The sequence below is a fragment of the Trichechus manatus genome, unplaced genomic scaffold (assembly GCF_000243295.1).
Source record: "Trichechus manatus latirostris isolate Lorelei unplaced genomic scaffold, TriManLat1.0 scaffold00006, whole genome shotgun sequence".
NCBI classification, from domain to species: Eukaryota; Metazoa; Chordata; class Mammalia; order Sirenia; family Trichechidae; genus Trichechus; species Trichechus manatus.
Genome location: NW_004443942.1, coordinates 10559527 through 10581526, shown reverse-complemented (window position 1 = coordinate 10581526; position 22000 = coordinate 10559527). Strand labels below are relative to the sequence as shown.

The following is a 22000-nucleotide window of genomic DNA, read 5'->3' as shown; positions in this document are numbered from 1 at the left end:
CAAAGTCTATTAATTGGGGAAAAGACAGTCTCTTTAACAAATGGTGCTGGCAAAACTGGATATCCATCTGCAAAAAACTGAAACAAGACCCATACTTCACCATACCATGCACAAAAAATAACTCAAAATGGATCGAAGACCTAAATATAAAATCTAAAACGATATATATCATGGAAGAAAAAATAGGGACAATGCTAGGAGCCCTAATACATGGCATAAAGAGAATACAAACCATAAGTAACAATGCACAAGCACCAGAAGAGAGACTAGATAAATGGGAGCTCCTAAAAATCAAACATGCTCAACAAAATACTTCACCAAAAGAGTAAAAAGACTACCTACAGACTGGGAAAAAATTTTTAGCTACAACAAATCCAATCAGCATCTAATCTCTAGAATCTATAAGATACTGCAAAACCTCAACAACAAAAAGACAAATAATCCAATTAAAAAACGGGCAAAGGATATGAACAGGCACATCACCAAAGAAGATACTCAGGCGGCTAACAGATACATGAGGAAATGCTTACGATCACTAGCCATTACAGAAATGCAAATCAAAACTACAATGAGATACCATCTCACCCCAACAAGGCTAGCACTAATCCAAAAAACACAAGATAATAAATGTTAGAGAGGTTGTGAAAAGACTGGAACATTTATACACTGCTGGTGGGAATGAAAAATGGTACAACCACTTTGGAAATTGATTTGGCACCTCCTTAAAAAGCTAGAAATAGAAATACCATACAATCCAGCAATCCTACTCCTTGGAATATATCCTAGAGAAATAAGAGCCATCACACGAATAGATACATGCACACCCATGTTCATATATGGACACCCATGTTCACTTCACAATAGCAAAAAGATGGCAACAAACTAGGTGCCCATCAACCGATGACTGGATAAACAAATTATGGTATATCCACACAATGGAATACTACACAACGATAAAAAACAATGATGAATCTGCAAAACGTCTCATAATATGGATGAATCTGGAAGACATTATGTTGAGTGAAATTAGTCAGTCACAAAGGACAAATATTGTATGAGACCACTATTATAAGAACTCAAGATATGGTTTAAACACAGAAGAAAACATTCTTTGATGGTTACGAAGGTGGGGAGGGGTATTCACTAACTAGATAGTAAACAAGAATTATCTTAGGTGAAGGGAAGGACAACACACAAAACGGGGAAGTCAGCACAACGGGACTAAACCAAAAGCTAAGAAGTTTCCTGAATACCACAAAATACTTCGAGGGACAGAGTAGCAGGGGTGGGGGTCTGGGAACCATGCTTTCAGGGGACATCTATGTTAACTGGCATAACAAAGTCTATTAAGAAAATGTTCTGCATCCCATTTTGGTGAGTGGCTTCTGGGGTCTTAAAAGCTAGCAAACGGCCATCTAAGATACATCAATTGGTCCCAACCCACCTGGAGCAAAGGAGAATGAAGAACACCAAAGACACAAGGAAAAGATTAGCCCAAGAGACAGAAAGGGCCACATAAACCAGAGACTCCATCAGCCTGAGACCAGAAGAACCAGATGGTGCCCGGCTACCACCAATGACCACCCTGACAGGCAACACAACACAGAGTCCCTGACGAAGCAGGAGAAAAGTAGGGTGCAGAACTCAAATTCTAGTAAAAAGACCAGACTTAATGGTCAGACTGAGACTGGAGAGACCCCAGAAGACATGGCCCCCAGATTCTGTTAGCCCAGAACTGAAACCATTCCCGAAGCCAACTCTTCAGACAAAGATTAGACTGGACTATGGGACATAAAATGATACTCGTGAAGAGACTGCTTCTTAGCTCAAGTAGATACATGACACTAAATGGGCAGCTCTTGTCCGGAGGTGAGATGAGAAGGCAGAGAGGGACAGGAGCTGGTTGAATGGACACAGGAAATCCAGGGTGGAAAGGAGGAGTGTGCTGTCACATTATAGGGAGAGCAACTAGGGTCACATAACAAAGCATGTATAAATTTTTGTATGAGAAACTAACTTCAACTGTAAACTTTCAGTTAAAGCACAATTTAAAAAAACAAACTTGTCTCTATGAAAATTAAGTTGCATGTCTTGGAAAGATATATTAAAAGCAAGTTGTTTAAAAATTATCCTTTTAGGTGTGAAAGACCCACCCACTGCTGTCAAGTTGATTCCTACTCATGGTGACCCCATAGGGTTTCCAATGCTGCAAATCTCTATTGAAGCTGACTGCCACATCTTTTCCTGTGGAGCCCACTGGTGGTTTCAAACTGCCTACCTTTCATTTAGAAGTTGATCACTTTAACCACTGCACCACAGGGCTCCTTGAAAGCCCTGGTGTGAAAGAGAGAATAAAAATGAAGGATAAAAATTTACAAGACTTTTGTGATCAGACTGATTAATGAGTGTCTTTGAATTTCTTGTAGTACTTTAAAGTACCTAAAATGGTCATCGTTGGTGTGCTTTAAAAAGACACTGCTCAACTCCAATTAGCTAAGCCAAACTCAAAGGCCTTCCCCTACAATCAGAATATTGGCAAACAAATTTCTAAGTGCATTTACATGTTTTAGGTTAATATAAAATTTATATAATCCTCCATTGTAATACGTGTTTCTTTTTTTGCCCTTGGGATTTTTTTTTTTTTTTGCATTTATTTAATTTACTAACCACTTTCAGTCCCAATCATGTTAGATAAGAGGGCTTATAGTAGAAAGAATATTTGTTGTATCACATTACCAGATAGAACGCACGATACACATTAGTTATAAATTATTCTTTTTCCTAATTTTCTGAGGCTTCTTAGTTGGTCAACTCGTGACACTAACGATAATGGGGCCAAGCTCTCCATTCCCTCTGTTCTAGGGCCTCACACTACATACCTCGAAACATGGCCCTCTAAAAACACAAAAAGAAAACAAGGTGAAAGAGTATGCAATAAATATATCAATTGTATTATAAAAACTACTTAAAACTACAGATCATTGGAAAAATATATGACAGAAAGACAAGTTTAAAAAGGATACGAAACTATATATACAATATCAGTTTCATGTAAACAACAAACACATAGAGGACTTGAAATAAATATACAAAACCATTAACAGAAGAGCGATAAATTTTTCTTTATACTTTTCTGTATTTTCAAAGTACTCCCCAATTATAATAAAATGCTTTTTAAAAAAATATTAGCCTTTTAAATTATATGCCCTAGTGACAGTGGTGTTATTTTTAAGTTAATATTTACTGATATCAGTTTAATAAAATTCATTGCTTTTTTAAAGCTCTGAAAATAACTTTATAAAACTAAAATTAACCTTGTCCAGAGACAATCTTTGAAGTAGTAAAGAAAAGGCTGCCATGCTGAAGATCCATCGTTTCTCCCTTCAATTTGTCTGGTACAACATCAACAAGGGCAAGTTCATCAGCCAAATCCTAAAATACATGAAAGTTCTAAATAAAATGTTCGGGAAAATGTTCCTAGTTAAGTTTTAGCAGAATGAGAAGAATTTTTGTGTGCCTACTTATAATCAAAGTAGTCTTATATTTTTAATAGAAAAAAATGATATAAAAATATTAGTTTTTGAATGGGTCTAGAGTGACTAGAAGGAGCCCTAGTGGCACAGTGGTTAAAGTGCTCAGCTGTTAACCAAAAGGTTGGCAGTTTAAACCCACCAGACAGTCTGCAGGAGAAAGATATGGCAGTCTGCTACCGTAAAGATTACAGCCTTAGAAACCCTGTGAGGCAGTTCTACTCTGTCCTACAAGGTCGCTATGAGTGAGAATCGACTGGACAGCAAGGGGTTTGGTTCTGGTTTAGAGTAACCAGAAGTCTAGGTAAACAATAGGATATATCAACAATTAACTGTTTTGCCTTTACATAACTGCTAGAATATTTTAGAATTGGGTTTTTTCCCTTAACAGTTTAAAATCAACAAAAAGTAATGAAGTTCTTTTAAAGGATTTTATATTTAACCCTAACTTCTGAATTCACTGTAGGCGCTTTCAGTATACAACCTTACGGTAGATGTCTATTGTTTTTCCTGTCCAATATTCCTTTTTCTAGTAATAGAATTCCTTTTTTATTTGGGAACCCAATTCATGTGCTTTACCCAATAGAGTTAATGTTGGTCCTCCAACCTAGGGATTGTTGTTGTCGTCGTCATTGTGTGCCCTCATTCAGACTCACAGTGACCCTATAAGACAGAGTAGAACTGCCCCATAGGGATTCCTAGGCTGTAATCTTTACAGGAGCAGTGCCAGGTGTTTTCTCCCACTGAGCAGCTGGTGCATTTGAATTGCTGACCTTTCAGTTAGCAGCTGAGGGCTTTATCATCACGTCACCAGAGCTCCTTAACCTAGGGGTAGATGGGCATATAACCAGACCCAGACAACTTTTCCATCTTTTCCTTCTGGCCACAGTAGTTAGCTCACAAGGGGGTATGTGATCCAGGCATAACCAATAAGCACAATGTATACAAGGTTTGAAAATGGAAGATGGGAGATTAGGTCTCAATTTTGTTTGAAATCATGAACTCTAAAAATGATATAAGACTCTAAAAACAAACTGTTACAGTCATCTTTACCACCACATTGAAAGACCCTGCCTAAGAATTAAGCCAATAGAGGAAATATAAACCAAGAGATGCAAAGACTTTGTCTTGATTATGTCTGAACTCCAGAATCCAGTAGTACCTGAAGTTCACTCTGCTCTTAGATTTCTTAATTACATGAGCAATATATAGTCGCTTTTTTGCTTACTCTAATTTGAATTGGGTTTTTATCACATGCAACAGAATATAAAATTATACTGAATTCAGCATCTAGATTCCAAAGGTGAGCAGTAAGGAAAAGGGGTCAAATGCCTACTTACTGCTATTTTTTCTCAGATCAGGTACCATCTGGCCTTTCTGAAAAACTGTACATTCCAAAATTTGCTACATTGTGTGCTACACATCAGGAATGGGAAGAGGATACGAAGGTTCATCCAGAAAGATCACGTAACACTTCTCAGCTAACTGATAAGAAAACCAGATCATGTTTATGGATCCATTTTATATCAATCTGTGTATCTCTTAGAGTCTGGTCATAAAAAGAGAAACCACTCTAAGCATTTCAGCAGAGGGAATTTAATACAGGGAATTGGTTAAACAGATGTTGGAGGGCTGAAAGAGCAAAAAGGGAAGGAACATTTGAGATAATCCAGAGACAATAACTGCAGTTAGAAGCTACCACCCCTAAGGCTGGAAATACAAAGGGAGAGACTGGAGGAGATACTCATGGAGCTAGACTCAGACATCTAGGGGAGGCAGAACCTGGCTATTGCTGGTTTTTTGCTAAAGGAGCAAGATGAGGCTGATGCTAGGAGTTCCAAAAGAAGCAGAAGCTAGAACCAACTTCTGCCTTTGGGGCAAAAGGCTGCTGCTGCATGACAGTGAACAGAACACTAAGGAAACAGGAAGAAGTCACCTCTCCCCTCCTCTTGCCTTCCAACTTCCCTCTAGTGCCCCGCACTGGCAGAACCTAACAAGATGCTTACTGGCAAAGGAGAAAAATTGTATGAAGAGACCCAGTGTCAGCATCACAAAGCAGAGCACAGACAGCTGGATTTGGAGCTGAGTAACAGTAATTTAATAACCAACACGACCTGCTTTTAAATTATATTCCCAACTTGATTTATCTCCCTTTTCCAGAGGTTACAATTATCTTCTTCTGAGAAGACTCTAGATGGATTCGAACTGCCAACTTTTCAGTTAGTAGTAAAGCACTTGACTGTTTGCACTACCCAGGGGCTCCTAGAAAATAAACGGCTTCCAACAACTAGTTTTCTCCCGCAATTACAGTTCTGAAATTTCATAATATACCTTGGAGTAGGACTTTTTTGATTCACTGTGCTGAGTAATCAGTGAGTCCTTTATATTTGCAAACTCATGTCCTTCAGTTTTAGAATTTTTGCTTTATTTCTTGAATAACTGTCTTCCCTCTCATTTCTTGCTGAAACATCAATTAATAAGTTGCTGGACCTCTTGACTGATCTTCTAATTTCATTTCTTTGTTCTTCTATATTTCATCTTAGTCTGACAGTCTGCCTTCTGATAACCCAATGAGGGGTAATAGGGTTGGTGCTTCACTGTTCAACATGTAGACTTTCTCTTAATCCTACTGCTTTTAATAAGCACCTATCCTAGGTGCTCTTGAGTGCAGAGCCTATCTGGTTCAATTTCTCCAAAGAATAAACTCCTTCTCCCTGCGTACTGGGATGTGAGAGAGGAGGCTGTCTAGTTGATTAGGGTGCAGAACAGGACCTGGTGGTTTTCCTTTTCCTCATACAAACTTTCAACCAATCCTCCTGTTTTTTGCCCCATCCCTCACTTCTACCTTCTAAGGCAACTGGTACTTCCCCCAACTTTCCACCCCCAACCCCAACACACACCTCCACACTGCTTGATGTTCCTGACTAGGGCCTCTCTGGTTCAATTCCTCCTTAACCTCTTTTTGCCAGAGTCAGAGTCAACAACCTACACAGGGAGTCTTTGGGAAGAGATATGCTCCTGCTTTCAACTCCCTCTCAACCTCATCTACAGAGGTACCTGGTGCCTGATCCCTTTTTTGGGTTCTGCCTCTGGAATTTGCTTGTTCCTTCTTGGATGTCTCTTTTGTGAGCGCTTAGGTTTCAGTTTTATTGGCTCTGTTAAATCAATTACCACTAGGCAATCCGATTTCCATCTTTCAAAATTATAGTGATATCTCTCAAACTACTGTCTCCTCTGCTGGTTTATTTTATTTGTGGGCTTATAACCTTCCATTCCCCTTTATTCTTGTTTAGTAGATTTTGTTAAATGTTTTACAGATATAAATAACTGGAAGGATATACACCAAAATGTTAACAAGGTCTACCTTTGGAAACAGAAAAGAGAAGAAAAGTAAAAGAACTTCCATTGTTGATCAAATTTGGTACTTTGTTTTACAATGAGCAGGTACTACTTTTATAATTAAAAAATTTTAAGTATAAGCCATTGAGAAGTATGATTTTCACTCTACTTTCTGAGGAAGGCAAGGTACTGAATCATTTCCACAGGCCAGATTATAATATTTTGAAAATATATTTTTTAATGTGCTTCTGTGAATAAAGCTAAATATTCTAGCAATGCTTGACACACGGTAAATTCTAAGTGTTCTTAAACTGGGTCAAAATCTGGTAAGAAACATATTTGTTATATCAAGGGATTAACCCTGCAACCCTGAACTCATCAACATCTACAAGACCTAAAAAGTGCTTATTTGACTTTTAGCTACAGGATGAGCTTATTACTTACCTTCAATAAGATACTAATAGCGCAAGCCATGCCTACAGCACCTATTCCAACTATGGTGATCTTACACTGAGAGATCTCATCTTCTGCAATTAGATTCTCTATAAGCTGTTCCTTGACAGTCGACATGTTGAGAACCTGGTAGAGATAATGCAATTTTAGCGGATTCAAACTCTCTAAATTAATCTCTCATAGCTACCGATGTATTAACCATACTGAAGATCTAAGGAATTAGCTCTTGAGTATACAGAAAGTCGGGGCGGGGTGGGGGGGGGGGCGGTAAGGGAAAGCCAAAGGCAGAATTTACTGCTTAAGGGAGGTAGGCGGTAGAGCAAGGACCAGTGTATCAGTGGTAGGGGTGGGGCAACAACAGGCTATTTTAGTTCTCCCTGCCCCCAGTCACCATTTTCACCCAGTACCAGACGCTCACAAATGGTTTGCTTAGCGCAACTCAGTACAGACGGCCGACAGAGCGCAATACACCGCCTTTAAGGAAGGCAGAAAAGTGACACCAGAAACAAACAGTAACGGCAGTTAAAGTGCAAAGCCTGGAGACGGTTACACTTTCCACGCTTCCACGCCCGCACGCACGCCCGCCCGCTTGCACGGCTCTCTGTTGTCAGCACGCAAGCCCCGCCCCTGGCTGGCCTGGCGCAGGCGCAGGCGCATTGGTAAGCGTTTGACACCCTCTCCACCTAAGCCAACTTTTAATGGCTGAGGTTAAATACCGGTATCATTTATGTGAATAAGTCTAGGCTGCTCCTACGAGACTGCATGAGAGGGATACTGAAGTTTTGTTTCATTTCCCTCAGTTGACCTGGGACTGATTTTAGGACCCAGACTTCTGTAACACCACCGCTACCCCGGAGCTGACGGGCCAGGCTCGAGGTCCCTGGGGGAAGAACTCTCTTGGGCACGCTTCCTGTTCTCACAACGGTGCAAGCCCTGGGTGGCGCCCTTAGGAGATTTCTTCCAAATTATCCTGAAGCGACAGTGGTTGGTTGAGACTAGACCGAAGATGGGCAGCTAGCTTGGCAAGGGCCACATCGCGGAGCACCTGTCTTTGACCAACCTTTCCTCTTTTTGAAGCTACCTGAGCTCTCAGGATGAAAAAGAATTAAAGCATGGGTTTAGGAATGACCCACCTGAGTTTGAGGAAAATACTTTTTGATGCACTTACCACGCCCTTGCCCATGCATTTACTTGCCATTGTTTTTAATTATTAAGCTCTGTAACCTCTGAACTGAGTCCCAAAATAGTTGAAATTAGAATTTCTCTTGGGAGAACAGTGGGTAGTAGTGAAAAGGAAAGGCCAAGTCTAGTTTTCTAAGGGTACTTTTAATTTACAGAGAATTTGTAACTCAACAGAAGGCAGCACAACCTCCGCCAGTCTTTTGTCAAGTATTTGCATTGAACCCTTTCCAAATCCTAAAGGATAATCCATTTTCCATATGATAAGCTTCTGTGTGTTTTGTATGTAGTTCAGGTCAGGCAACAACCCTGGTCAGAACCCTTCAATGGCTTTCTATTACACTTAGAAAAAATAATTTTTACCACAACCTAAAAGACCTTCGAGATCTGGACCTCTTATGCCTCCAACTTCATCTCAAACCACTCTCCCGTCCAACTAGCCTTTGAACACCTTTTCCCTGGTGTAGAACTTTTTATTGTTTCCTATATCTGGAAAAGAGTCCTTGATTCGTGCAAATGATTGGCGAGCCCAGCTGCTAACCAAAAGGTTGGAGTTTCAAGTCCACCCAGAGGCACCTCGTAAGAAGGACCTGGTAATCTACTTCCAAAACATCAGCCATTGAAAGCCCTATGGAGTACAGCTCTACTTTGGCTCACAGGGGGTTGCCATGAGTCAGAATCAGCTCAACAGCCACTGGTACAGGTAGTTAACCTCTAGAAGTAAGGTTGTCAGGCCTAGATCAGGGTCATGGTTATAGAAATGTTTTGAGGGGATCCAGTAAGAACCACCAGAACGATATGGTTTAAAATTTTTAAGTACCATTATATTATGGGTTTCCAGAGGGTGAAGTTCCTTAAAAATCTGTTGCCTGCAGTGGCAAAGTTCATTGCTATGTTCAGTTGGCAAAAAAATGTATTTTTTACATTCATGTATGGAACATTCCCTACATGAATTGTAGGGTACCATGCCAGTAATATAATGAATAAACAGCAGCTTTGTGGCTTTATATCTTAATGTAATAAATTAACAGAGTTGTCACTGTTCATGGTTTATTTGGTGTTTTAGTTGGTATGACAGATAGTTGCATTGTTTAGATCTTTTTACATTACATGGTGATGTACACTACTGTGATACAGTACACAACATAAGATCCTTTAGAACAGTTATGCACAAGACATGCAATATTGGATTTACACATTGGAGCCCAGGATTTGACAGAGTGGGAAAAAAAAAATGGGCTAGGCATGTTGGGTGAAGGAACCAGAAGCTATACAACACACAGTACACACATTCTTCTGATAGGCAGCCGCAGAATGTGCAACATTGGCAGTGGTGTCTCAGAGGTGGTGGAACTATTTTATACTAACCAACTGAGAACTACACAAGATAATTATTACCCACCATCAGGATACAGCTGTAAGGTTTTATGGACCATTCCTATGTCTAACTTTAGGAAATTGATGTTTTTCCTAGGTCATAATTTTACTGCTTTAATCACAGACCAGATAAAAAGGACAACATGCAAGCCCCCAACTAAAATCCTTTTATAGCCTAGACAGTGAAGTGGTACAACTAAAGACTTTAAAACTGCAGCTCTTTTTGGATCCCCCAGAGTGTATCTGCACTCTTCTTCAAACGGGCCTCTTCCTCAGGAGTCAGAGTCACCTTCACAACGTCTGAGATTCCATTCTGTCCCAAGATGCAAGGAACACTAAGGAAGACATCATCTTTAATTCCATAGAGACCCTGAGGGCAAAATGAGAATTATTTTACATTTTATCTGTATTCTGGGGTCTCCCAAGACTTTCATTCTAATATGAAGCTTAATTAATACAACTTGATAAGTAGAAATTGCTTTCCAGATTTTCAGTTATGATGTAATGAGCAGTATAAAAGAAAGCCATTAAACTAGCAAGATTTCCATTCTAAAAGAAAATCTGAGCCATTGTCATCCACAGTAATTTCCAGTTTTTTGTTTTTTTTATTGTGCTTTAGGTGAAAGTTTACAGCTCAAGTTAATTTTGCATTCAAAAATTTATACACATATTGTTTTGTGACACTGGTTGCAATCCCCACAAGTACTTTCCAGTTTTTGTTGTGTAATACTTTAGTAACTCTAACTTGAGTATAATTTATTTTTTTTCCCAAAAGAAAAAAAAAACCTCTTTTATAGTCTTCCACCCACCTCAACATAATTGAGTTTTTTTAAGTCAACAAGTTATCAACTATCTATGTGCTACTGAACATTAACCCTAAAGCTCAACCATTTCTTCCCAAAGAAGAAAAGTGTGGGTGCATGAATTAATTTCACTAAAATCAGTAATTTAAATCAATAGCTGAGGACCTATATTAATCTAACTGCTTTCTCAGAAGAACCTTTTAAAAAAAACAAAAACAAGAAATAATGGCATTCTAATATATCACTACATAGACCTACCTTAATCATGGTGGAAATTGGATGTACCCGCCTAAGATTCTTCATTATACTTTCTGCCAAATCGGCCACAGACAGTCCAATGGCCCAGGAGGTATAGCCCTTCAGTTTGATCACCTCATACGCACTGTAGGATAGGGAAGGGCAAGGTATGGCAGGAAAAAGTAGGGCGGGAGAAACAAAGAAAAAGTATTCACTGAACATACCATAAATAATTGCTACAAAACCTAAGAGTAACCCTTGCACGTATATACCAGGATGTATGTGTAAGGATGTTCACAGCAGTACTGTCTGTAACAGCAAAAACCTGGTAACAAGCCCAGTACCCTCCAATAGAAATGGACAAATTGTGGTATATTCTCACAATGGAATATTACATAGCTGTTAAAACAAATGAACTCTAACTACTACAAAAGGGTGATTCTTAGAAATGTAATTTTTTTCAATGTTTATAAATTTTATTAAAAATTTTAATCTTATTACATTGATTAGAATCTCCAGAACAATGTTGAACAGTAATAGCAGGCATCTTATGTCTTTCCTGACTTTAATGATAGTTCTAACATTTCCTCATTAACTATAGAGTGTGTTGTATTATAATTTACACCTTTCTTGAATTCACTTATCTCCAAGCACCAGCAGACTAATAATTCTGACCAAACACTATAGTTAGTTGACAGCTATTGTCAATGTTTGAGTTGTTGTGTTGGGTGGTGGATTCACAGGTTTCATTATTTTAAAAACTAATTAAACAAATAGGAGGGCCTTGCATAGACCAATCAAGAATTATGATTTATTATTCAATTCTATAGACCTGAGGTCCGCACATGAGCACATGGTTTACAGTAAGTAAATAATTCCACCAAGCTGAAAGCTTCTCTAGTTCAACAATTTCTAACAGTTATGAATTATTAAAATTTTTAGTGCCATTATGAATCTAGACCTTGCTTAAAACTTTGTAATAATCTGAGTAAACAAGTTAGCTGTGTTTCTATTCATAAAGACTATAATAGGAACTTAGATTTAAAAGATTTTATTCCTAACTGAATGAATCTTACATACTGTTGAACTAAGACTGACTCACAAATAGGGTGGACTTAATCTAGCTTGTTTTATCTTAATAGTTTACAATATAAGCACAGACAATTTATCAGACTATAAATTGAGAATTATGACAAAGTGATAGACTGCAGCATTAATAAATGTCTTTAATTTTTAATACTTTTACTTATTGTTTCAGAGCATGATCTTTAACAAAGCTTAAGAAAACAAGTTTTCTCTCTAATAAAATATTCAAATGCAAATTATATTAAAAATTTTAATCTTGTAAATAAAAAGAATAAATTTTAATCAAACACGTTGCCAAATTATGAGATCTATTACCTGTCAACCACCTGTTTGTGAACCTCTTTCCACTGTTCCTTATCGGCATCAGTACCTAAATCAGGGTGCAGATTTTTCAGAGAGACGCCAGCCACATTCACTCCACTCCACACAGGCACTAAAACAAATAGCACAGAATATGTTTATTTCCAGGCAGCAACAGACTAGTAATTCTGATCCCCTCCTCCCCCTTTTTTTAATCCTGGCCCATTTTTCAAATTATCTTTTCTTATCTGGGAGGCTTACCCCTTTTGGTCAAGACTACCTATGTTCAAATCCTTAAAGTTTTCACTTTTAGATTAGATTTTCATTTGTTCAGATTATATAAAACTAAGAATTTAAACTATATCCTAACCTGTTTCTCTAGACCTATTGGATGTTTAATCTGTATAGATCTGAAATATAAAGATAGTATGAGATCACAAGGGGAATTTTCTTGGCATAAGGAACTCTAAGAATTCTGCACAAACTGTAACATCTTTCAACTGGGACAGATAACAGAATTTTCTCTACAGGTTACATGCACTCCATTTGGATTAGCTAGCCTTTTCAGTGCTAGATAGTTCACATCAAACATAAATAGCTATGATACTAAATGACTGAGGTCATCCGAAGAACTATAGTCTCACTCAACACGTTCACAGTAAAAGGAGCAATTTCATTCCCCATCTCCTCTGCCATAAAATGTCATACAAAATAACTAAAATCTCAACAATTCATAGGGTATAATTATACCAAAGGTAGATTTCTATAGACCATTTTACCCTGAGGAATGAATATCTAATTTAGGATCTGATGTAATAATAAACCTTCTGTCAATTTCTTACAGTCTTATTAAAAACAAGAGAAAATAACTGATGCTTACCACTAGAGTCTCCATGCTCCCCAAGGACCCACCCATGGCAGCTTAATGGGTGAACTCCCAGCCTCTCCCCCATTAGGTAACGGAACCGTGCTGAATCCAGATTACAACCACTTCCAATAACACGGTTTTTGGGAAAGCCACTTATCTTCCAAGCCACGTAGGTAAGGATGTCCACTATGAAGAAAACATTTAGGCAAAGGTACTAAATGAATCATTAGATAATGACTGGCTACAAGATATATGGCTCTGTATGAATCTTAATATACTGATCATGGCTGATCAATATTTTTGTCAATTTTTTAAACCTCTATACTATGTGTAATATACCAAATCCGTTAAGTATGTAGAAAATGTAATTTTGTGAAAATAAACTGTGTGTCAATTAAGAGAATAACACGTTACTCATAAACTCACCCCTCATCCAAGATCTTCTTAGGAAAGTAACTAATTTTAAGTTCAAACTATGTTCAAAGGATTATATCCCCTTTAATGTTTTTAAGTTAACTACAAAAACACATAATAAATCAACTCTCAAGAGGGAAATAAAAAATATTAATAAATAAATGTGCTTATACAGAATATCACATGCATTATCATTTTTACTCTAGCAATTTAAGTCTCACCTGGATTAGAAACAACAAGCAAGTTGCAGTTTGGGCTGTATTTTACAACATTAGGAATGATGAATTTAAAGATGTTCACATTACGCTGGACCAAATTAAGGCGGCTTTCTCCCTCTTGCTGACGTGCTCCAGCTGTGATAATAACCAGCTTGGAATTTGCAGTTACATTATAGTCTAGGGAAAAAAGAAACAATGACCAGATTAAGGACTTTAAGCAAATTCTTCGCCTAACTCAAAAATGTGTCCATAAGCTTCTTGTGTGGGTAGTTTTATCAGTGTTTTGTGTAAGTGGCAGATAAGTATCCCCAGTGTCCCCCACATTTGTCTTTTGCAGTTTTATCACTGTGGCCCCTTAAATGGAAGAAAAAGTAGGTCAATATCCTCCTTGTTCTCTAGTTTTAGTCATGTTGTGACTTTACAAAACTACAATTGGAGGGAGCTGGAACGAATCAAGTTTGATTCTCATATAAATTCCTATATACTCCCAAATTTTTTGCTACCTGAGCTCAATGTTCCTACTCTTTCAGACTACTATTTTTACATAAGCAAGTCTTGTTTCTAGATACCCTGTGACAAAGGACGGCTAACCCAGGATGACGATGAAGGGAGTCACCTACCCGGTAACAGGCCAATGATTTTCAAGTGTCAAAACAGACCCTATTATGGAGGCTAGATGAACCCCTAAAACTGCCCTGAGATAATCTTTAGCCCTAAACCAAAAATATCCCCTGAAATCTTCTTAAAACCAGCAATAGTTTAGCTTAACTAGTAAAAAGTGTCTACCTTGATCATTATGCTCTTTTAAGAACTATCTATATGGAATCAAATTGACAACAGCAAATCAAAAGATTAGATAGGAACCTTAGGGGGCAGTGAGTTTATGTTAATAAGGAGGAACAACTCAGAAAAGGAGGGTGAGAATGATTGCAAAACTCAAGAATGTAATCAACGTCACTCAATTGTACGTGTAGAAATTGTTGAACTGGTGTATGTTTTGCTGTGTATATTCTTAACAACAAAATAAATAAAATTTAGCGGGGAAAAAAAAGACCCCATTTGGGCCTGTTCCCAGGTTTCCTGGCTTTTAAGTGTGAAAGTGTCAACCAAGTATATCTGCTAAACAGGCTCATTGACCCTACTCTGAAACTTGAGTTAGTATGTAAAAGGAAGTGGAGGCTAAGTATATTTAGTTTAAGTATTTGAAGCAATATGGTTTAAATATGGACAGAAAGTTTGGCGCTTTACTAATTACTTTCTAATTCAGATGCTTTCTACATCAGGGACAAACTGGATCTCCGTTTAAAACCACTTGTAAGATATTGAAACTTTGATAGCCACAGATACTAATGCCAAATTATTCCAAGGCTCTCCTATCCTACATAAAAAGAAAATCTTTAAAAGAACTAGTATTTCAAGCCTGATGAAGAAGTCTAACAGAGACTATAATATAAACTTGCTGAAATCAACCTTTGCCAGAGACAATTTTTGGTGTTCTAAGGAAAAGGCTGCCGTGCTGGAGATCCATCATCTCTCCCTTCAATTTGTCTTCTATGACATCAACAAGAGCGAGTTCATCGGCCAAGTCCTAAAAGACAATTTTTGGTTAAATGGGAAATTACTACTTTCAGATTTTTAGAAGAACATTCAAAATTTCTCTATTTCTGGCATAGGAGAGTTCTGCTGCCTTATTATCATCAGGATATACTTCAAAGTAGAGGTAGGCACCTATTTAAAAACTGGACTCACAGATGACCCATGTATAGGAGGAAGTACTGACTCCCCCCCTCCACTGGAGCAACCTCTGCAGAAGCTCCACCACCACTGCTTCCACCACTGGAAGCAGAATACTGAATTGGCAGTAGTTAGAATAACTTCTAATTATGTTAAATTGCTCTATTTACTCTCTCAAATTCAGTTTTACACATTGATTTTAGGTTGCTATTCATTAAATGGGTGATACTGACCAGTATCAAGACTTGGAATTAAAAAGTGATTATTTTGGATCATTCCCTGGTTATATTCCAGCTCGTAGTGACCCTATAGGACAGAGTAGAACTGCCCCATAGTTTTGAAGGAGGAGCTGGTGGATTTGAACTGCCTACCTTTTGGTTAGCAGCCAAGCTGGCAACCACTGCACCACCAGGACTCCTATTTGACTCAGAGGGTTGCTATGAGTTGGAATCAACTTGATGGCAACTAGGTTTTTTTTTTTTGGCCTGGTTATATGCTTTCCATATATGGACCAACACTAAGAGTTTTACACAGAGATAGATTTGTGGATTGCATAGTGTTGGCAAAAAATATTCTTGCAGTTGAACCTATGTAAGTTCATAGGTGTATCTCAGACCAGGAGCACCAATAATAGCTTTAATATAAATGAGATGTGGACTGTCATCACAAACAGATTGTACTGGCTGAATATCTACCCCAAAATCATCTACAATGTGAGTCATCTGGCAGTTACTCTTCTTACCCACACCTCAGTCAGAGGTCATTGCAGAAAAAGACCTCACGCAGTTTATATGTGTGGGAAGAATTACTTGAAGAGGAAAACAGATGCCTTCTATGTATGATCCAATGAGAATAAATAAGAGTTGTTGTATTATGTGGTTTCTTCTAAGAATACATACAGAGGAACTTGTGTTGTTACAAGACCTCCACATAGCTCATTTTTGCCTTCATCCCTGCTCACTTCCATCCATTTCCGTTCCAAACCAGAATGCCTCATTTCACTCTTTTAGGAACTCCAAATCTGAACTTAAAATAGTTTAATATTGTAACCTGCCTCAATTCGTTTTGAAATAAACCAGGTGTGAATACTGTAAAAAGTGTTCTTCATTCACAAGTTCTCCTTTTCTAATTAAATTTTAACTTCATAATCGGTTAAAAAAAAATTGCTATCCAAGGAGGTGAATGGGGATTTGAGGTGGGAGAAGACATTCGGGAGAAGATTTCCCACATTTGGTATGATTTTAATTTTACTACATGCATGTGTTATTTTCAAGAATTACTTTAAAAGAGTTTTAGCTCCTTTAAAGCATGGTTTCTCCCTTTTCATTTGTAGGCAATCCATGTATATTAACACAGCAAATTCAAGAAACTGGGCCTCTAGATAAATAACCTTTTATACTTTTTAGTTCAGATAGTTTTTGTACAGCATCATGTCTCAAAACTTAGTTCCACATACGGCTTTTGGAAGGAGTTCAGGAACCGAAATATTTTTATATACAATGTGATAATGCAATTCTTGGTGGTGGGGTGGGGAGGGGAGAGGAATCAAGGTTATCTTTGGCTTCTAGAATGATGGGCTCTCACTTACCCTCATTAAGATACTGATGGCACAGGCCATGCCAACAGCACCAACCCCAACAACTGTAATCTTATTCTGGGGGGGGTGTTCTTCCTTAAGAAGATTCACAATCAGCTGATCCTTGAGAGTTGCCATACTGGTTTTGGAAGAGGAAGGAACCTATAAGAGAAAAACATGGAGTATCACTGTACCCTCTTTAATGTTTTATTAACCAACAGCTATTCTGAAAAAGTTTATTTCCTTTCGGGGTATCTGCCACTAAAAATCACAAGAGGTGATTAAAACATAAAGAAAAAAGGCCTAAAGGTGGTCAAAGGAGGATTAAAAGGTTTAATACTAGGGTCTGATCTGGCCAGAGCTTGATGTGAAGAACCCCACCTTGGCATGGAAAAATAATATCGACGTTTGGGTATAAGTATAGCCTCCTGAAGGCTTACTCATCTTGGTTTATTAACCCCAGGTGGGGCCAGCCTATCCTCAGACAAGATCACTGTGAGCTGTCCTCCCAGCTCTACCCCAGCTACCAAGGCTCGTTATAGCAAGTACACTGCAAGCCCCTCAAGTAAGAACCAGAGATACACGCGGAAAACGCCATTAACGGCCACAAAGTACGTCCTAGATGCAATAGGACGTGCAGTAACTTCTGCGCCTGCGTGCTCACTTCCTCCTTCCCTCCCCCGCCCTGTAAAACTGGAGGGGGTTCTACGCCTGGCCCAGGTCCAGAAGACTAGCTGCCGCTAGGAAACCTGCAAGCGCGCGCATTTCAGGGCGCTGGGGCGGGAGTGTAGTCTAGTGGCCGCTGGTCATTGAGAGGTGGGCACTGGGGCTTGCCTGCAATCAGGCACTATCCTGCTCTCTAGGTCAGAGGGAGGGAGGTAGGAGTCAGACTTTAGACTTAACCAGTGGCCCGGAGCAGACACGAGCAGCGTGAAGCTTGGCTGACAGCCTCCCTGGCAGGGCATGCAGCCAGAGCCACACTTTAAATCGCAATACCAGGAACTAGGGGCCTACGTTAATCAACCGGGAGGCAAGCTCCTCGTGTGGCTTCTGCCATGATCCCTGCTGCAAGGCATAAGGCCCGGAAAGAGGAAATTTTGTCAGTACAGGAAGTGAAGAAATAGCTGCAGAGGGCCTAAGGTCTGGTCTTAAAGTTAACAGCTACTTGGTGGAGCCCTAGATTTTCAGAGCCGGTGAAGGGGACTTCGCCTCTGCTAATCCAACTCTGCACTGCACTCAGTGGACTGAAATGTCACAGGTTGCATCCAGAAAGCACTACATCTAATCTTGACATCGTTCCAAAGGGCAAAAATATCCCAGAGGACCTCCAGGCAGGCAGCCCAGAGTCACTAAGCCGGAATCGGGTCTCTCCTCACAAATCACTGCTATTTCTAGACAGCCCTGTAAGGTTTCTGCAGCCTGGCAGGGGGAAGGGAGGACTTCTTCCAGCAGAGACTACAGGCTTCACCAAAACCTCAGCCCTGGCCTCCAGCGCCCCACTCAACGTAGAGCTTGGAGTGGGAAAAAAATGGCGGGGGGGTGCATCTAGTGGAGGGAGCCTGCAGAACGAGGGTCTACTCCCCAACTCTACCACCCATTCACTGTGACGTTAGATATGCCCTAACCCTCCCCGAGCTCTAGGTCTCCCCGTTTGTCGAAAGAGGGGATAGTACCGGATGATCCTACTCTCAAGATTGTCTTAGGTGCCAGTGGGCTGGAACCCTACCTACTTCATCTTTGCATGCACCTCGCCTAGCACGGCGCACAATACACCAGCAGCTGCTTAATAAATGCTATTTGAGCAAAAAGCGCCCTGTAATCTGCATGCAGCAGCCGCCCCCATGGAGCCCACCACTCGAGCGTTCCAGGGGAAAATGGGACCCGCGCGGCGCCCAGTGGCTTTCCGGCTTCCAGGAACCCGCCCCGGACATGGTCAGGCTTTTTCGACTCCATGCATGGGCTCCGGGGACTGGATCTCGAGTTCTGCCCGTTTACTGATTTTCCCACCCTTTAGCACTCTCGAAGGAGCTCTGCCATCTCCCTGTTCTTCCGCATCCACGCGGGCTTTCAACCCAGAATGGGTGCGGCCACCTCCTAGGTTCTCCGGCCCGGCCAAACACCCCCGTACACGTTTAGGCAAAAGCAGAGCACCGCGAGCTCCAAGCCCACGCATGGCGTGCGCCACTGCCGAGGTCTCCCGACACTGCGTCTGGGAAGCGGCGCCTACACCCCCCAAGAGTAGGGACTCCTTCGTGGGCGGCGGCGTCCATGCGGTGCCGCGCGCGCTCAACTAGCAGGGCCCAAGGCAGCTCGCTCTCCCGTTCCCTAGGGCGCAATGCGCACCGGGCTAGACTGTACCGGGACTGCACGTCGGGCGGGCGTCGGCGGCAAGAGGAGGTGAAATCCTGACTCGGCAGCAGCAGCTCCAGGACTCGGACCGGAGGGCGGGATGGGCCTTAAATGGCACCGCGAGGCTGACGTCAGGGGGGAGCCGGGCGGACGTGCGGGAACCCACGTGTGGGTTGGGCTGGGGGCGGGCGCCGAGTCGGGCGGGGCAGTCTAGAGGCCCCGGCGGCGCGCGCAGCGGGAGGATGGAGAGGCTGACCGACCCGCGTACGTCGGTACGTCTAAGCCGCTTCGCAGAGCAACGTTGTCCTCTTGCAGCCTCAGAAACCCGGCCGGAATCAGGCTGACCCTCAGTTTCCTATTCTGTAACGAGTGGAAAATAACTGTCAGGAAGGGCTTGATTTGTATCTTCACCGCGGTTTCCCACTGCCCGCAATAGCTCCTGGCACTTAATAGGCACTCGACAAACGTGTTGAAAGAAACAAAACCCCTAGCACAGTGTCAGTCTGTCCTTACCTAACTCCAGCGATCTCCAAAACTTCATGCTGTTCACTGACGCTTTTTCCCCTGATGCTAAACCTTCCAAGTCCCACAACTGATAGTTAGGCCTTGACCTGTCGAGCACGGGTGGCTCAGGTCATTCCTTCCATGTCTGCAAGTCCCTACGGTTGCCTACCCCACCCAGCATGTCAGGCTTCAGCCGTACCCAAGAACTGCTGGGTTTCGTTTTCTGTTTCTTTAACATATCTTGTTATATTTACCTCCAGGCCTTTCCTCATGCTGGTTGATTCGCCTGGCCTGCCTTCCCCTCTAGCTTCCAACTCTGCTTCTTTAATAGTACCCATCTTCCCAAAAGCCCCTTTCCTCCTGATACACAGAGTTGATACCTCCCACCACACTGGTCTGTGCATCCTTCAAACCGGTTTGCATTAGAGGTGAGTGTGCTCTGTTCCTTTACCAAACAGTGAGCCTCTCAAAGGCGTGTATGCACCTACTTCTTCCCTGTACCTCCGGTATCCAAGTCAGCGCCCAGCTCGGAGCGATATCCATAACTGTGGGTTTTGTGGCTTTAAAGGGAAAATAAAAACAAGGGTATCTCTCTAGCATGTCCTAACAGTTTTCCTATTACTCTAGGATGCACCGGAACCTAGGCTCTCAGCCTCAAGAACACAAGTAGAAAGGACTGAGGGAGCCACAGATTCTCCAGCATCCTTCGGGGTAGAGTAGGTTGCAACAGTGTCTTCTGTTGCTCAGTCTTTGCAACAATGTCCCAATTCAGTCAGGGCTGGCCTTGTGCCTGCTTATCAGATGTGACCACAAGTGTGATGTGCTCAGTCTGACTGAGACTGGAGGAACCCCAGAAAGCATGGCCCCCATACTCTCTGTCAACCCAGAACTAAAACAATTCCCGAGGCCAACTCTTCAGACAAAGATTGGACTAGACTGTGGGACATAAAATGATACCTGTGAAGAGTATGCGTCTTAGCTCAAGTAGATACATGAGACTAAATGGGCAGTTTCTGTCCGGAGGTGAGATGACAAGGCAGAGGGGGTTAGGAGCTGGTTGAATGGACATGGGAGATCAGGGATGGAAAGGAGGAGTGTGCTGTCACAGTATAGGGAGAGCAATTAGGGTCACATAACAATGTATGCATAAATTTTTGTATGAGAGACTAACTTCAATTGTAAACTTTCACTTAAACTACAACAATTAAAAAAAAAAAAAAAAGTGTGACCTGCTCAGAAAAGGGCAGAGGGCAGAAAGCGGAAGTTAGGCGGGAGAGACAGGTTAACTCCCAGATGGAAGGGCTTGGAGTTGGTCAGTTCAGGGATGACCACCAGCTGCCACCAGCTGCTCTTTGCAAATCCTGTGAGACGTTTCTACTCTGTCCTATAGGGTTGCTACGAGTTGGAATCAACTCGACAGCAATGGGTCTGGGGTTTTTTTTGGTATGTAAAGGCCACTATACTAGGTGCTGGGGATTCAAAAATGAATAAGACCAAATTTATAAGCCTTCAAAGACTTTACCACTTAGTGGGGAAGACCAAGAACTCCACCTCAATAGTTAAAATGCAAGATAGAATGTAGCACTACCACAAAAGAGGTAGTGAGAAGTGGTCTAGTGTCCATAAGAGAAGTCATTTGTTGCAGATACCAGAGAAGACTTCCTGGAAGAAGTAGGATCGGAGTTAGGGCTAGAAAAATATTTCAGTGGGTGAAGTTCAGGCGTTGAAAAACAGAGAACACAGCATGAGTAAATGTGTGGAGGTAGGAAAGCACAAGGCATGTCTACTGAATATTTAATCTTAAATACCAGGCTAAAAAATTTGGCCTCTTTTGGTGGTCGGTGGAAGTCAATGAAGTTTTTGGAGAATGGAAGAGATAGAGTGAAAGCAAGGCGGTTGAGAGGCCACAGAAAGGAGGGCAGCTCGTTTTGTAATAATACAATGACATGAAGCTCAGAGCAGATACAGATCCAACCACATCTGTGTAGAACATACACTTCGCTGACACAACACAACACAGCCCCACAGCCCTT

At 41.0% G+C, this 22000-nt stretch overlaps 2 protein-coding genes across 6 annotated transcripts in view; both read right to left on the bottom strand.

Moving 5' to 3' along the window:
- The window catches only part of LDHC (lactate dehydrogenase C), a 63930-nt gene extending 56060 nt beyond the window's left edge, over positions 1–7870 (bottom strand). For 2 of the 3 annotated variants that reach the window (XM_012557042.1, XM_012557047.1), the window contains exons 1-2: positions 7314–7439; positions 3315–3432 (exon numbers count right to left, since the gene is read on the bottom strand). In XM_012557042.1, the coding sequence (XP_012412496.1) occupies positions 3315–3432; positions 7314–7439 (244 nt within the window). Of the gene's footprint in view, positions 1–3314; positions 3433–7313; positions 7449–7740 lie in introns of those variants that run through there. The other variant, XM_004369697.1, reaches the window with a different exon arrangement.
- Positions 7871–9537: 1667 nt separating this feature from the next.
- LDHA (lactate dehydrogenase A) lies at positions 9538–19699 on the bottom strand. Of its 3 annotated transcripts, none has more exons than XM_004369695.2 (8): positions 19473–19699; positions 17127–17276; positions 15275–15392; positions 13808–13981; positions 13185–13358; positions 12320–12437; positions 10940–11063; positions 9538–10248 (listed from the first exon to the last, which is right to left on the bottom strand). In XM_004369695.2, the coding sequence occupies exons 2-8, from the start codon at positions 17250–17252 to the stop codon at positions 10084–10086; spliced, it is 999 nt and encodes a 332-aa protein (XP_004369752.1). In that variant the 5' UTR covers positions 17253–17276; positions 19473–19699; the 3' UTR covers positions 9538–10083. The 3 variants fall into 3 exon arrangements, with proteins under 3 accessions (XP_004369752.1, XP_023593418.1, XP_004369751.1); XM_023737650.1 differs by having other exon boundaries at positions 9663–10248; positions 19458–19572; XM_004369694.2 differs by lacking the exon at positions 19473–19699 and adding an exon at positions 17496–17573 and having other exon boundaries at positions 9663–10248.
- Positions 19700–22000: the final 2301 nt, after the last annotated feature.

Excerpts from the sequence above, each read along its gene's own strand:
- LDHA (XM_004369694.2), bottom strand. The coding sequence starts at position 17,558 with ATGAGTAAGCCTTCAGGAGGCTATACTTATACCCAAACGTCGATATTA. Across the intron at positions 12,438-13,184 it reads GGAGCATGGAGACTCTAGTG|TGCCTGTGTGGAGTGGAGTG; the intron begins GTAAGCATCAGT and ends TATTTGTTTTAG. Across the intron at positions 11,064-12,319 it reads CACAAACAGGTGGTTGACAG|TGCGTATGAGGTGATCAAAC; the intron begins GTAATAGATCTC and ends CCTATCCTACAG.